The following is a 14,350-nucleotide window of genomic DNA, read 5'->3' as shown; positions in this document are numbered from 1 at the left end:
CCCAGAGAGGGCTGTGGCCTCTCCTCCTGCCTCCCGGGATCCTTTATCCGTGTCCTGAGGGAAAAGGAGCAGAGGGAAGAGTTCCCCTTTTCCCTGTGCTGCTCCCAGAGCTCCTGGCAGGAGGGGCTGGGGGTTTGGATAACCTGCCTCATTAGAGGCTGGGTGACATCATTATCTCACATTAGCCACACTCTGGCAGAGGTAATTGGGAAGCCTCTGGAATGGCCCCGCGACCTTTAATTAATGCAGAGGGGCCTTTTCCCCGCGCTGCTCCTCACTCTGCCTCCAGCAGCTGCTCCTTGTTAAGATGCCAGAGCAGGGCAGCCCCGGTGCCACGCCGGGCGTTTCTGAGCCTCCGTGCCCCGGGGGAGGAATAAAAGAGGTGCAGGAGCAGCCCCAGCTCCGGCAGCAGCCCCGCCTGGCTGCAGGCACTGCCTGGCCAATTAGCCAGCGGTGATCAGCCCGGCAGCGAGGGAAAGGGGCCATGGGGAACCGACTGGGCCTGGAAAAGGAAGAATTTAGGGAGAAACTTTGTTCCTGGCACGGCTCTGCCCCATCCCTGGCAGTGCCCAAGGCCGGGCTGGAGGGGCCTGGCACGGTGGAAGGTGCCCATGGGGTGGCACTGAGCTTTTTGCCAGCCCAAACCGTGCCAGGGTTCGTCCCAGCTCTGGGTTTTTGCCTTTGCTGCTCTGCCCCGGCTGCTGGGAGCGCCCTGAGGCTCTGGGATGGCCAAGGCAGAGTCGTTCCAGCAGCTCTGATCTAACCCTGCCTCAAACCCCTGCAAAAACCTCCAGGGCTGCCTGCGATGCCCTGTGGGGTTTGGATTCAAAACCCTGGCAACAAATAAAGGAGGCTCTGCTCAGATGGGGCTTTCACTGCCAGGTGAGTGAGGGCAGAGGATTTCGGGACCAGGGGAAAGCGTCCCCAGGTCCTTGGGAGCTGGCAGAGCTTGAGCTGCTCTGACACTGGGACTCAGGGCTGAGCCTGGTGCTGCTCCTGGCACGGTGTCACCCACAGCTGGCTCGGTGTCACTGTCACTCACTGCTGGCACGGTGTCACCCACAGCTGGCTCGGTGTCACTGTCACCCGCTCCTGGCACGGTGTCACTGTCACCCACAGCTGGCTCAGTGTCACTGTCACCTGCTGCTGGCACGTCCACGGGGGGCTTGGAAACCCTGCCCAGGCATTTGGGAAATTCCCACTTTGGAGCCTGGGGATTGAGGGGGTTCGTGAATGTCCTCTGGGAGAAATGGATTTGTAAATAATCCTTGAAGTTGTAAAGGATTTTTAAAGATGTGAAGTTTGTACGGCCCCACATTAGAGCTGTGAAAGGTAGCAGGGCCACTTGGGGTAGAAATACAGGTGATTAGAAATAATAGTATTGTGTGGCAAAAAACTAATGGGCTAAAAGGCATTTATAAAGTACTGAAATTAAAAGATTGAAATTTAGTATTGAAATTAAAAGATTGAAATTTAGTATTGGAATTTTCCCCTCAAGAATGTAGGGAGAAATTTTGTGTGGGGATGGCTTCTAATCAGAACAGCGTCGAGTTTTACATCTCTTCTGCCTCCCTCTCCATCGAGACTAATAACGGAGTAAAATCCTTTCAAACGCCTCTGAGTTCCCCCATCTCTACAGCAGCTGATGAAGGCAGCAGCGCTGGGCTGAGCTTTGACCCAGAGCCGTGCCCGGGGCTGGGTGAGCAGCACGCGTGGAGCTCTGGGCTCTGCTGTGTTTGCAACCCGAGCTGGCCCCGGCTCTTTGCGGCTGCTGGCAGTGGGAGGGCCGGGATCAGGGCCGGGATCGGGCCGGGATCAGGGCCGGGATCAGGGCCGGGATTGGGCCGGGATTGGGCCGGGATCAGCCCGGGATCAGGGCCGGGATCAGCGCAGGGAGCGAGGGATGTGCGGGAGTTCCAACAACAGAGCCCCGGGAATTGGGAATTGGAGCTGCTGGGATGGGGTGGGCAGCGCCGGGGGCAGGAACTGGGGGCCCTGCGGGCCCTGCGGATGGGGAACAGCTCGGGTTCGGGGCTGGGCTGGGAGGAGAGGCCCTCTCAACCCAAAGCATCGTGAATCAGAGCTGGGACAGCGAGCTCGGCCGCTCCTGCTACCGTTCCCTTCCCAGCCGGGGCAGGGCTTGGGCACTCCGGGAGAACTCTCGGGTCCTTCTCCCTTCCTCGGTCTCGTTCCTTGCTCCTGGTGGCCAGCACGGTGACCCTGGTGCCACCGCTTCCCCCAGGGCTCCATCCCGGATCAGCTGCTCTGGTGCTGGCTTCAGGTGAGGAAGGACACAAAGGGGTGGCCCAGGAACCCGGCTCGTGGTCCCGGGACGCCTCCCTGCAGCCCAGGAGGGGCAGGAGACCAGGGCAAGGACCTGGGCACCGGCTGGGGCTGTGCAGGGGAGGGTCGGGTTGGGTTTTTGGGCAGGGTTTCCCCCAGAATGGTGACATTCCCAAGGCTGCCAGAGCTCCGTGAGCTCCCGGGGATGCCAGTGGTGCCCCCCCTGTGCATCGCTGAGCATTTCCCTGCCAGGACAGGGGTTCCCAGGCGGTGTCAGCACAGCCCTGCCCTGCCAGCCCTGTGGAGCTGGGATTCTCCCCTCTCCCACAGCGTGGATGGATGCTCGGGGGATGCTGCCCCGAGCCCGCCCCTCTCCGGGCTGCTCCTGCACGGCCCCCCCGTTCTGCACACCCCACGCTCCGATTTCAGTTTCCCACAGAATCTGAACCTCCGGAGAGGGGGTGAAAAATGCCGGGGAAGCGCGGACTTGGTGGCTGGAAGTGACATCTAGTGGAAACGGCAGGAAGGGAGCGCGCAGGTAAACCCTGATCCTGCCGGCTCCGGGGGGAAAAGGATTCCTGCGAGCTGGAGCTTCCAGAGGGCTCTATTCAGGATTTAAAAAAAATATAATATTTAGAATAATAGTGGAATAATAATATGCATTAATAAAAAAATAGAATAAAGAGAAAATTTAGAGTGAAGAGGATGAAGAGGATAAAGAGAATGAAGAGAATAAAGAGAATGAAGAGGATAAATAGAATAAAGAGGATAAGGTGGACAGCATGGAAAGGGGGGTGGCTGGGCCATGGCAGAGGTCACCTGGCCCTGCAGCTGCTGTCCCCAAGGCAGGAGCAGCGCAGCCACCCGGGCCATGGTGTCACTGTGCCACCCAGAGTCACGGAGTGGTTTGGGTTGGAAGGGCTCCAAGGCCCATCCAGTGCCACCCCTGCCACAGCAGGGACCCCTTGCACTGTCCCAGGCTGCTCCCAGCCCTGTGCAGCCCGGGACATTGTCAGACACAGCCACTGCCAGGATCCTCTCCTCCTGCTGGGATCCGTGCCCGGGGACAGCTCGGGGCCAGGGGACAGCGTCTGTCCAGGCACAGCCGGGCGCTCCAGGGCTGTCCCCAGGGCCAGCGCCTCCTGCTCCTGCATCCCGAGCCCTTCCTGTGCCTCTGGCCATCTCCTTGCTCGGTTTCCCTCTCCTCGGGGGCGGCGGGCACTGCCACCCCTGTCCCTGTGTCTGTCCCTGTCCCTGTGTCCCTGTCCCTGCCCGGGGCTGCTCCTGGGAGGGCAGAGCCGAAGGTTCTTGCTCAGAAATGTGAAACCCGGCCAGCCCTGGATTAGCAACCCGAAACTGCGGCCAGGAGCCGAGCTTTGGGAAGAGCCTGGCAGCGTTTCAGGCCAGCTCGGGCTGGGTTTCAAGCGAGCCGAGTGTGACCTTTGCATGAGCCGGCTGGGGGAGCATGGGCTGGAATTTTAACAGAGAGCGGGGAGTGAGTTTCAGGCAAAAAAAAAACCCAAAAACCAAAAAGCCCCAAAATTAAAAAAAAGTTAAAGGGTTTGGGGGAAAACAATGCGGATCTGGGGTGGTTTGGGGGTGATAATTGCTGCTCACCTGCCCCCAAACCAGCAAAACCAGCCCGGTGGTTGCGGCTTGGCTGGCTCGGAGTTTCAGTGCAGGGTTAACCCTTTCCTGAGCACGCAGCTGCTCCTCCCGGGCTTTCCCTGGGCTGGATCCCGGGTGCTGGGATTGGGATCATCCCAGGGAGGTCTCCTGGCCCTGTGCAGGGTCGGGGCTGTGCGAGAGCAGCCCAGCATTCCCCAATCCCCCATAGCAGCTCAGCATCCCCCAATCCCCCATAGCAGCCCAGCATTCCCCAATCCCATGAGCTGCCCCTCGGACAGGTGGGACCCCGCAGGAATTTATGGAGAGGAAGGAATGGATCAGATCAGGGGCAGCTCAGGAGAGGGAAGGGCAGGGGAGCAGCCACACATGGACACCCAAGGCCACTGCAGTCACTGCCTGAGGCTCAGGGATCATCCAGCTAAAACTGCAGGGGAATGAGAAAATAATCACAAATAAACCTCTCTGTCCCAGGGCAAGCAGCAAGGGCCAAGGCTGTCTTACCCCTGAAGCCGTGGACAGATTTCTTTTTCCATTCTGCTTTATTTTATTTTGTTATTTTTTTTCCACTGCTTTTCCTGCAGTCTCTCCCTTCCTGCCCTGCTGCACAGCATGTGATGGGTGTAGATCAGGGCAGGGAGGATCCTCCTAATCAAAGCCACGTTTCTCTGCATTGTCTGGGCTCTCTCACGGGGAGCTCAGCCAAGCCCCCACACTCGTGATGTTCCAGTGCTGGTTTGGAAAGCTGCACAAAGGTAGAGTTTTCCCAAACGGAGTTTCTTGGGTAGGAGGGGAATTAGCCCATGTTGAGAATATTCCAATTATTCCATAGTGAGAATATTCCAGTTATTCCATGTTGAGAATATTCAAATTATTCCATATTGGGAATATTCCAATTATTCCATATTGTGAATATTGCGATAATTCCATTCCCTGGGAGCTCTTTTCCCAGACACTGAGGTTCCTTTGCACTGGGATTGGTGGATGCTGAGCCTGGAGGTGTCTCTATCCCAAAGGAGGTGCCCTCCACAGCATTCCCATTTTTCCTGCCCTTCCCATGCCCGTTCCTGGCTGTCCCACCAGGCACGGGGGGGCCACATCTGCTGCTTTATTTCGGGCCCTTCTCTCGTGACAGGTTGACATTGGTTATTTATATCATGTCCTGGATCCCACAGTGTCCGTCCTGGAGGTGCTGGGTGCCATCCACAGGATGGGGCTGGAGCAGCCCTGCAGCACCCCAGGATCATCCCAGGATCATTCCAGAATCATCCCAACACCATCCCAACACCATCCCAGCGTCCCAGATGATCTCAGAATCATCCCAGCAACCTCCCAGCACCATCCCAGCATCCCAGAATCATCCCAGAATCATCCCAAAATCATCCCAGCCCATCCCAGCCTCCCTGTGCCTCTGGCTGCCGTCCCAGCCGTGTCCCTGCTGCTCTCAGGCACTCGTTGAAAGCTCTCCCTGCCTCGGGCCCGGCTCCAGGGGAAGGAAGCGGCTGAGCCAAGCGCAGGAAACCGCTCGGTTTCCCCTCTGGAGGGCGAGGGCAGCGGGGCGCGGGCGGGCCGGGCCGGGAAGGAGGGAGCGGCCGGGAAGGAGGGAGCGGCTCTCCCGTCCCTGCAGATGCTCCTGACGGCACAGGGCAGCGCGTCCCGGGCAGGGTTTGCTCCTGGCACCGCTGCGCTGCGCTGGGCTGGGCTGGGCTGGGCTGGCTCCGTCCCGGCCGTGCAGTGCGGGGCAGCCGCCACCGCGGGGAGCCTGTGTCCCGAGGGATGGCAGGGACACCGCTGTCACCTGCCCGTGGGGACAGAACCGTCCCGAGGGATGGCAGGACAGGGGACACTGCTGTCACCTCCCTGTGGGGACAGAACTGTCCCGAGGGATGGCAGGGACACCGCTGTCACCTGCCCGTGGGGACAGAACTGTCCCGAGGGATGGCAGGGCAGGGGACACTGCTGTCACCTCCCTGTGGGGACAGAACCGTCCCGAGGGATGGCAGGGACACCGCTGTCACCTGCCCGTGGGGACAGAACTGTCCCGAGGGATGGCAGGGACACCGCTGTCACCTGCCCGTGGGGACAGAACTGTCCCGAGGGATGGCAGGACAGGGGACACTGCTGTCACCTCCCTGTGGGGACAGAACTGTCCCGAGGGATGGCAGGGACACTGCTGTCACCTGCCCGTGGGGACAGAACTGTCCCGAGAGATGGCAGGGCAGGGACACCGCTGTCACCTCCCTGTGGGGACAGGGCCCGGAGCTGTGCCCTGTCTCCCCGGGGTGGGCAGAGGGACATGGGCGGTGCCTGGCCCTGGGGAGGACCCCCGAGGGTGCAGAGCCTGTGGGACCCCGAGGGTGCAGAGCCTGTGGGACCCCCGAGGGTGCAGAGCCTGTGGGACCCCCTGAGGGTGCAGAGCCTGTGGGACCCCTGGGTGCAGAGCCTGTGGGACCCCCGAGGGTTTGCAGAGATTGTGGGACCCCCGAGGGGTGCAGAGCCTGTGGGACCCCCTGAGGGTGCAGAGTCTGTGGGACCCCCTGAGGGTGCAGAGTCTGTGGGACCCCGAGGGTGCAGAGCCTGTGGGACCCCCGAGGGTTTGCAGAGCCTGTGGGACCCCCCAAGGGTTTGCAGAGCCTGTGGGACCCCGAGGGTGCAGAGCCTGTGGGACCCCCTGAGGGTGCAGAGCCTGTGGGATCCCCAAGGGTTTGCAGAGCCTGTGGGACCCCAAGGGGTGCAGAGCCTGTGGGACCCCCGAGGGTTTGCAGAGCCCCTCTCAGCTCCCACAGCACCCCCAGCCCAGCCCGGGCCTGTCCCACCGCAGGCTCCTGGGGGCTGAGGGGGTGCCTGGAGCCTTGGGGCAGGGCTGGGGTCACTCCCTCACCCCCTGTCCTGCAGGCAGCTCCTTCAGGGCAGCTGTGTCCCCCCTGAGGACGGGGAGGAGGAGGAGGAAGGTGGGAGGAAGGCTGCTGGGAGCTGAGGGTTATTTCTGGCTCGGCTTCGTGGCCTGCAGGCCATCCTTGGGCGCGGTGCCAGTGCCCTGTGCCAGGCTGCCCCGAGCCCTGCCCGCAGCACGTGGCCCAGGTGGCCCTGGGCGCTGCCACCCGCCCTGCGGGGTTTGTCACAAGACTCTGGAGCTGGCTGTGACCTCCTGGTGTCACCCTGCCCTGGGAGTGCCCTAAATAGGTGAACCCTGCCCCTGAGGTGGTTTTGTGTCACCCTGGAGAGCGTGACTAAGTGGCTCTGTGGGCAAAAGGGCAGTCACTGCCACCCAGGTGTGCCAAAGGCTGGCAGCTCCTTGGGCTGTCCCCCTTCCCCATGCAGTGACCCCAGCAGGGAGCAGGGGGCACCAGGAGTGTCCCCAGATGTGGCTGTGGCACTGTCACACATTGGCTGCCACCTGTTGCCAACATCTTTTATGGAAAATCCTTTCCTTGGGATTTTCCCTCCTGAGAAGCTGAGAGGCCTCAGGAACAAAATGCAAACAATGGTTATCTGCTGCTGTGGGATGCAACAGGTGCATCTGGGATTGGGCTCATGTGGATGTTTCTAATTAATGGCCAATCACAGCCCAGCTGGCTCAGACACAGAGCAGAGCCACAAGCCTTTGTTATCATTTCTTATTCTATTCTTAGCCAGCCTTCTGATGAGATCCTTTCTTCTATTATTTAGTATAGTTTTAATGGACTATATATCATAAAATAATAAATCAGCCTTGTGAGCCATGGAGTCAGATCCTGGTCTGTCCCCTCAGCCTGAGCCCCTGTGAGCACGGTCACAGCCACCCTGGCATGTCCCCCAGCAGTTCTATATATGGGCCGGTGGCACTGGGCTCTCAAGTGACACCGGGGAGGGACCGAGGGTTTATTTTTAGTCCCTGAATGGATCTGAGCTGCAGCCGGGCCCTGTGCCCCCGGCCAGGGCACCATGTGCTGCTGGGGGGGCTCTGCTGCGGCTGTCGCATGGCTCCGTCCCCGCCCGGGGCTGGGGGACAGGTAGGACGGCCCTTGTCCCCTCCCCGCGTGTCCTGCTGTGCTGTCCTGCTGTGCTGTCCGGCTGTGCCTGTCCCACTGTCCAGCTGTGCGTGTCCTGCTCTTCTGTCCAGCTGTGCTGTCCTGCTGTCCTGCTGTGCTGTCCTGTCCTGCTGTGCTGTCCTGTCCAGCTGTCCTGTCCAGCTGTGCTGCTCCTCCCTGCCCAGGGCCCCTGCAAGGCCGGGGCTGCTGCCCTGGCTGTGGGGGATGTCCGGGCTGCTCTGGGCTTTGGGAATGCTCAGGAACATCAGTGCCAGGTTTAAGGTGGATTGGAGGCAAAAGGGGGGTGTGGGGTGTGATGCTGCTGTGGGGAGAACCCCAAACCTTTGCAGCAGTGGGGAGCATCCCACACCCCCTGTAAAGCTCTGGGGAGCATCCCAAACCTTCTGTGCAGTTCTGGGGAGCATCCCAAACCTTCTGTGCAGTTCTGGGGAGAATCTCAAACCTTCTGTGCAGCTCTGGGGAGCATCCCAAGGCCCCAGTGCAGCCATGCTGGGGCTCAGAGGCAGCGGGGAGCAGAGGGGGTGGCAGTGACCTCTCCCATTGCTGCCTCTCCTGTGGCCAGCACAGCCATCCCCGTCCTGCTGAGGTTGCCAGGGGCTGGAATTTCCAGCCAGGTTTGGGCTGGAAGAGGGTGAGGATGAGCAGATGGCCACGGAGGAGCTGGGAGGAAGGGCTGGGGGCACACAGCTGGGCTTTGGGGGCACACAGCTGGATTTGGGGGCACACAGCTGCACTTCAGGGGCACACAGGCTTTGGGGCACACAGCCGGGCTTTGGGGCACACAGCTGGATTTGGGGGCACACAGCTGCACTTTGGGGCACACAGCTGCACTTTGGGGGCACACAGCTGCACTTGGGGGCACACAGCTGGATTTTGGGGGCACACAGCTGGATTTGGGGGCACACAGCTGGGCTTTGGGGGCACACAGCGGTGCCACCCGGTCCTGCCTGACGTGTCGCCGCTCCCCTGCCGCAGGCATGGATAACTTCGAGTACAGCATCCAGCTGAACGACCGCGAGTGGGCCGAGTTCCTGCGGGCCGCCGAGGAGTGCAGCCTGGCGCCGGCCTCGCTGGCCACGGCCGAGGAGCAGAGCCTCAGTGACATTGAGCAAGGGGACACGGCGGGACGCGGCAGGGCGAGCCCAGGCAGGCCGGGCAGCGAGCCAGCATCGCCGGGCACTGCCAGCCCTGCCCCACGCGGTGACGGCGCCGGTGCCACCCGCCCGGAGCGCTGCGTGCCGGGGCCGCCGTCGGGCAGCGGGGACGAGGCGGGGCTGGGCGCTGCGGGCGCGCTCCCGGGTGACAGCCAGCACCGGCCCAGCTGCCCCGCACTCGCGGCCATGCCCAGCGCCCAGAGGCGGCAGCCACCGCGGGCACCCGCCGGCAGCGCGCAGGACACGGCGGTGGCGGCGCCCGCAGGCGGCCCGGCCACGGAGCAGGGCGGGGATGCAGGAGGGGGACGAGCCCCGCTGGCAGCGCCAGAAGCTCCGGCAGCCCCTGTGCCCTCGGAGCCCGCGGGGGACCCCCCGAGCCCCGGGATGGTGCCCAGGGCGGCAGCGCAGGCGGAGCAGGCGGCGGGCACGGAGCCGAGCTCGCCGGGAGCGGCGTCCCCCAGCGTGGTGCGGCCCAAGGTGCCGGCGCAGCCCAGGAAGGGCCGCAAGCAGCGCGGAAGCGGCGGCACCGAGGGCGACAGGGACCCCCTGAGCGCGGCACCCGCCGGGAAGGCTCCGCCGGGCTCCCCGGTGTCCCCTCGGAAGGGCAGAGCCAAGGACAAGGCGGCCAAGGGAGCGCTGGTGAGGCTGGGCAGCGAGGAGGCTGCGGACAGCAAGCGGGCGGACGGCGGCGATGCCGCCCCAAAGCCCCGGGGCAAGGAGCCGCAGCCCCCGGGCAGGACAAAGGGCACCAAGCCCCCAAAGGCAGGGCAGGCCGGGGCCTCGGGCGGACGTGACAGTGTCCCCGCGGTCCCTGGAGACGGAGCCGCGGCTCTGCCAGGGGAGGAGAGCCAGGAGATGCCAGGGAAGCCTCTGGGGAGCGCGGCAGCGTTGGGAGGGAATGCTGCTGAGGGGGCTGGGGGCGAGCCTGCTGCCGAGACACCTGGAGGGAATGCTGCTGCTGAGACACCTGGAATTCCTGCTGCTGAGATCCCTGGAATTCCTGCTGCTGAGACACCTGGAGTTCCTGTTCCTGAGATCCCTGGAGTTCCTGTTCCTGAGACCCCTGGAATTCCTGCTGCTGAGACACCTGGAGTTCCTGTTCCTGAGACCCCTGGAATTCCTGTTCCTGAGACCCCTGGAATTCCTGCTGCTGCTCAGATCCCTGGAATTCCTGCTGTTGAACTTCCCAGAAAGCCCTCAGAGATCCCTGGGGTTCCTGCAGCTGAGATTCCCAGGAAGACCTCAGATATCCCTGGAGTTCCTGCGGCTGAGATCCCTAGAATTCCTGCAGCTGAGATTCCCAGGAAACCCTCAGAGATCCCTGCAGTTCCTGCAGCTGGGATCCCCTGGGAGCCTGCAGCTGCGATTCCCAGGAAACCTGCACCTGAAATCCCTTGGGAGCCTGCAGCTGGGATCCTCGGGAGTCCTACAGTGGGGATCCCTTGGGATCCTGCAGCTGGGATCCCTGGGAGTCCTGCCATTGAGATGCCCAGGATCCCTGCAGCTGAGCTCCCCAGGATCCCTGCCATTGAAATCCCATGTGATCCTGCAGCTGAGATCCCCAGGATCCCTGCCATCGAGGTCCCGTGTGATCCTGCAGCTGGGCTCCCCAGGATCCCTGCAGCTGAGCTCCCCAGGATCCCTGCCATCGAGGTCCCCAGGATCCCTGCCATCGAGATCCCCAGGATCCCTGCCATCGAGGTCCCCAGGATCCCTGCTATTGAAATCCCATGTGATTCTGCAGCTGGGGTCCCCAGGATCCCTGCCATCGAGGTCCCCAGGATCCCTGCCATCGAGGTCCCCAGGATCCCTGCCATCGAGATCCCGTGTGATCCTGCAGCTGGGCTCCCCTGGGAAGCTGCAGCTGAGCTCCCCAGGGCCGTGAGCCCCCTGTGCTTTGCTGAGGGAGCCTCTGGCAAGCCCAACTCCCTGGATGTGACCTGGCCCGAGATGTACGAGTACCTGTTCTGCGATTCCCAGGAGGAGGAGGAGCTGGGCAGCTCCCTGGAGGGGCGGAAATCGCCCTTGCAGAGGGAAATCTCCTGGCCTGAACTGTACGAGTATTTTTTCACCGAGCCAGAAGGAAGCAGGAAAAAAGGCAAAGCTAAAGACAGGAAAAGAAAGAAGTTCAGAGGCTTGCACAAGGAGGCTCCCAGCTCTGCTCCAGACAAGGACACCGTGGTTATCTCGGTCCCTGATGTGCATGAACACTTGTTCCCAGAGCCAGCCCCCAAAAGGATGGGCTGGAGAGGGATTTTCTCCATGGCCCCGGCCTCGGAGGTGAAGAAAGCTGTGAGGGCTTTGGGGTCCCTGCTGCAGAGGCAGGGGCAGCTGGGAGGAGGCCAAGCCCCAGGCTCCCAGGCCCTGGTGCCCAGAAGATCTGGAGAGGAGCTCGCCCTGGTCCCGCTGGGGTGGCCGGAAGATGAGGACAGGGCCCTGGCACTGAGAGGTAAATCCTGCTGTCCCCTGCAGGGACCTGTCCCAGGCTGGGTCACCCTGGCTCTCCCTTGGGACGTTCCTCTCTCTCTGTCCCCTGTGCCAAGCCAGTGCTCCTGGCCAGGTCCTGCAGCATGGACAGGGAATGTGGGACTGTAAAACCCACCCTGAGCAGAGAAACACCCTCTGGAGACCTCAGAGGTCACCTGAACATTGCCTGTTCCTGGGGGCAGGTGAGAGAGATGGGAATAAAGGGAGAAGTCTGATCCACCAGGACAGGCAGGGGTTTGTCTTTGAGCTTAAGTGATGCTCAGAGTTAATCCTAAACCCAAACACTGAGGGAGCCATCCCAAAGGGAGCCTCAACGTGGAGCTTCCAGTCTGAAAAAAATCCCCTTTGAGGTGGTCACAGCTAATTAATGAGCCAGCTTTAATTAAAAGCCTGATCAAATGAATAGGAGCAGAAAGAACCTGATCTGAAGCTGTTGCAGGCTGGATCAGGGCGTGCAGAGCACTCAGGGATGTCTCCATCCCTGGAGGAGGCAGGAGTGGGGTGGGATGCCCAGAGGGGCTCTGAGCACTCCCAGGTGTTGTCCTGGAGCTGGGTGTGCCTGGGGACACTGGGGACAGGAAGGGGACCTTGCCTGTGTCCCCAGGAGTTGCTGTGTCCCCAGGAATTGCTGTGTCCCCAGGAATTGCTGTGTCCCCAGGCTGCTCCCCAGACCCAGCTGCAGCCACCACAGGGAGCGGGGCAGAGCTGCAGGGAGGCGCTGAGGCAGCCGGGGGTGGCTTCAGCAAACGTTTCCTCGGGGTTTTTAACAAAGTACAGGACTGAGGTGACAAATGTGCCACTGTCCTTTGGGAACGCACAGAGCCTTGGGGTTTTTAATAAAGTGAAGGACTGAGGAGAGGGGTTATAAACCCCATTTCCTTGGGGTTTTTAGCAAAGTACAGGACTGAGGGGAGGGGTTAAAAACCCCATTTCCTTGGGGTTTTAGCAAAGTACAGGACTGAGGGGAGGGGTTAAAAACCCCATTTCCTTGGGGTTTTAGCAAAGTGAAGGACTGAGGGGAGGGGTTAAAAACCCCATTTCCTTGGGGTTTTAGCAAAGTACAGGACTGAGGGGAGGGGTTAAAAACCCCATTTCCTCTGGGTTTTTAGCAAAGTACAGGACTGAGGGGAGGGGTTATAAACCCCATTTCCTTGGGGTTTTTAGCAAAGTAAAGGATTGAGGGGAGGGATTATAAACCCCATTTCCTCGGGGTTTTTAGCAAAGTACAGGACTGAGGGGAGGGGTGACAAATGCGCCGCTGTCCTTTGGGAACGCACAGAGCTCTCTGATATCACCCCTGGTGCCAAAACCCCTCCAGGGATGGTTTCGCAGGGATTTGCTGGGGCAGAGGGAGGGCAGGGGGGGCAGAGGGGGCGGCTCAGAGCCCCCAGGACCTCGTGCTCCTCTCGTGGCAGGAGCAGCAGCGGAGGAGCCGCGGGTGCTGAGCCACAAGGACATGTGCCTGGTGTTCTGTGCCTTCGCCTCCTGGGCTGTGAAGACATCTGACCTGCAGGCTCCGGATGCCTGGAAGACCAGTACGTACAGTGCCCGCTTGGAGAGGGGTGGGAAGGGCTCTGGGGCACGTTGGCAGGGAGGAAAATCAGGATATTTATACCTGCAGCTGCCTCTGGGGAAGCGCGGCCTTTTCCTGGTGACCCAAAGTCGTTTCCGTGCCTTTTCTCTCCCCTCTGATCCTGATTGCTGCTCGTGTCTCTTGTGCTTCCCCCCAAAGCAGCTGCTGGCTCCACAGCCTTGGTTCTGCTCCATCCAGGATCCCTGACAGGGCTCAGTTGGGCAGGACTTCCTTAAGACCTCCTTAGGTTCCCTCATCCCAGCAGGAACAAAATTCCCAACACAAACTGGCCTCGCAGCAAGGCCGAGCCTGCCTGGGGTGTTTGGTCCATGGCCAAAGTTGAGGTTAAACCTTCATCCAGCACCAAAATTCCTGTGTTTTTCTGAGGTGCTCGGAAGGTTTAATCTTCCCCCCAAAGAGGAAGAGGAAGTTTAATCTTCTCCCCATCATCCTCCTGCACTGTGTCCTGCAATTCCCTGGAGATCTGTGGGATCCTCTCCTCTCCAAGCCCAGCTCTTGGAAGCTGGTGAGGAAAGAGGAAGCTGAGGAGACAGAAATTCCCAACAGGAGTGGGAATGGCTGGGTGAGCAGGGCTCAGGGAAAGCAGCATTCCCAATCCCTGCCCTGGATGAGCCTGGAGAGCCCTTCCAGAGCAGCATTCCTGGTTCCTGCCCTGGATGCAGCCTGGAGAGCCCTTCCAGAGCAGCATTCCTGATTCCTGCCCTGGATGCAGCCTGGAGAGCCCTTCCAGAGCAGCATTCCCAATCCCTGCCCTGGATGTGGCCTGGAGAGCCCTCCCAGAGCAGCATTCCTGGTTCCTGCCCTGGATGCAGCCTGGAGAGCCCTCCCAGAGCAGCATTCCCAATTCCTGCCCTGGATGAGCCTGGAGAGCCCTTCCAGAGCAGCATTCCCAATCCCTGCCCTGGATGCAGCCTGGAGAGCCCTTCCAGAGCAGCATTCCCAATCCCTGCCCTGGATGTGGCCTGGAGAGCCCTCCCAGAGCAGCATTCCCAATTCCTGTCCCACAGAGCCCTTCCATGGGAAGCAATGCCAGGATTGAGGCTTCCTGCTGCTCTTGCAGGCGAGGAATGTTCCCTGCTAAGGTCAGCAGGCAGCTGACACCGCGGGCTGGGAATAGCTCCTGAGCTAAGGCTGCTCCCTGCCATCCTCCCCAGCAGCTCTTGGCCTGCTCCCCC

At 61.1% G+C, this 14,350-nt stretch overlaps 1 protein-coding gene across 1 annotated transcript in view; it reads left to right on the top strand.

Annotated features, from left to right (window-relative positions):
- Positions 1-8,917: 8,917 nt before the first annotated feature.
- Positions 8,918-14,350, top strand: part of PERM1 (PPARGC1 and ESRR induced regulator, muscle 1) — a 7,029-nt gene continuing 1,596 nt past the window's right edge. The window contains exons 1-2 of the mRNA XM_071448815.1: positions 8,918-11,543; positions 12,997-13,116. Of these exons, the coding sequence (XP_071304916.1) occupies positions 8,918-11,543; positions 12,997-13,116 (2,746 nt within the window). The remainder of the gene's footprint in view (positions 11,544-12,996; positions 13,117-14,350) is intronic.

This window comes from Agelaius tricolor, unplaced genomic scaffold (assembly GCF_023055355.1).
Source record: "Agelaius tricolor isolate 1412-34295 unplaced genomic scaffold, bAgeTri1.0.p SCAF_28, whole genome shotgun sequence".
NCBI classification, from domain to species: Eukaryota; Metazoa; Chordata; class Aves; order Passeriformes; family Icteridae; genus Agelaius; species Agelaius tricolor.
Note: the sequence above shows the minus strand (reverse complement) of the source record. Positions and strands in the feature narration are given on the sequence as shown.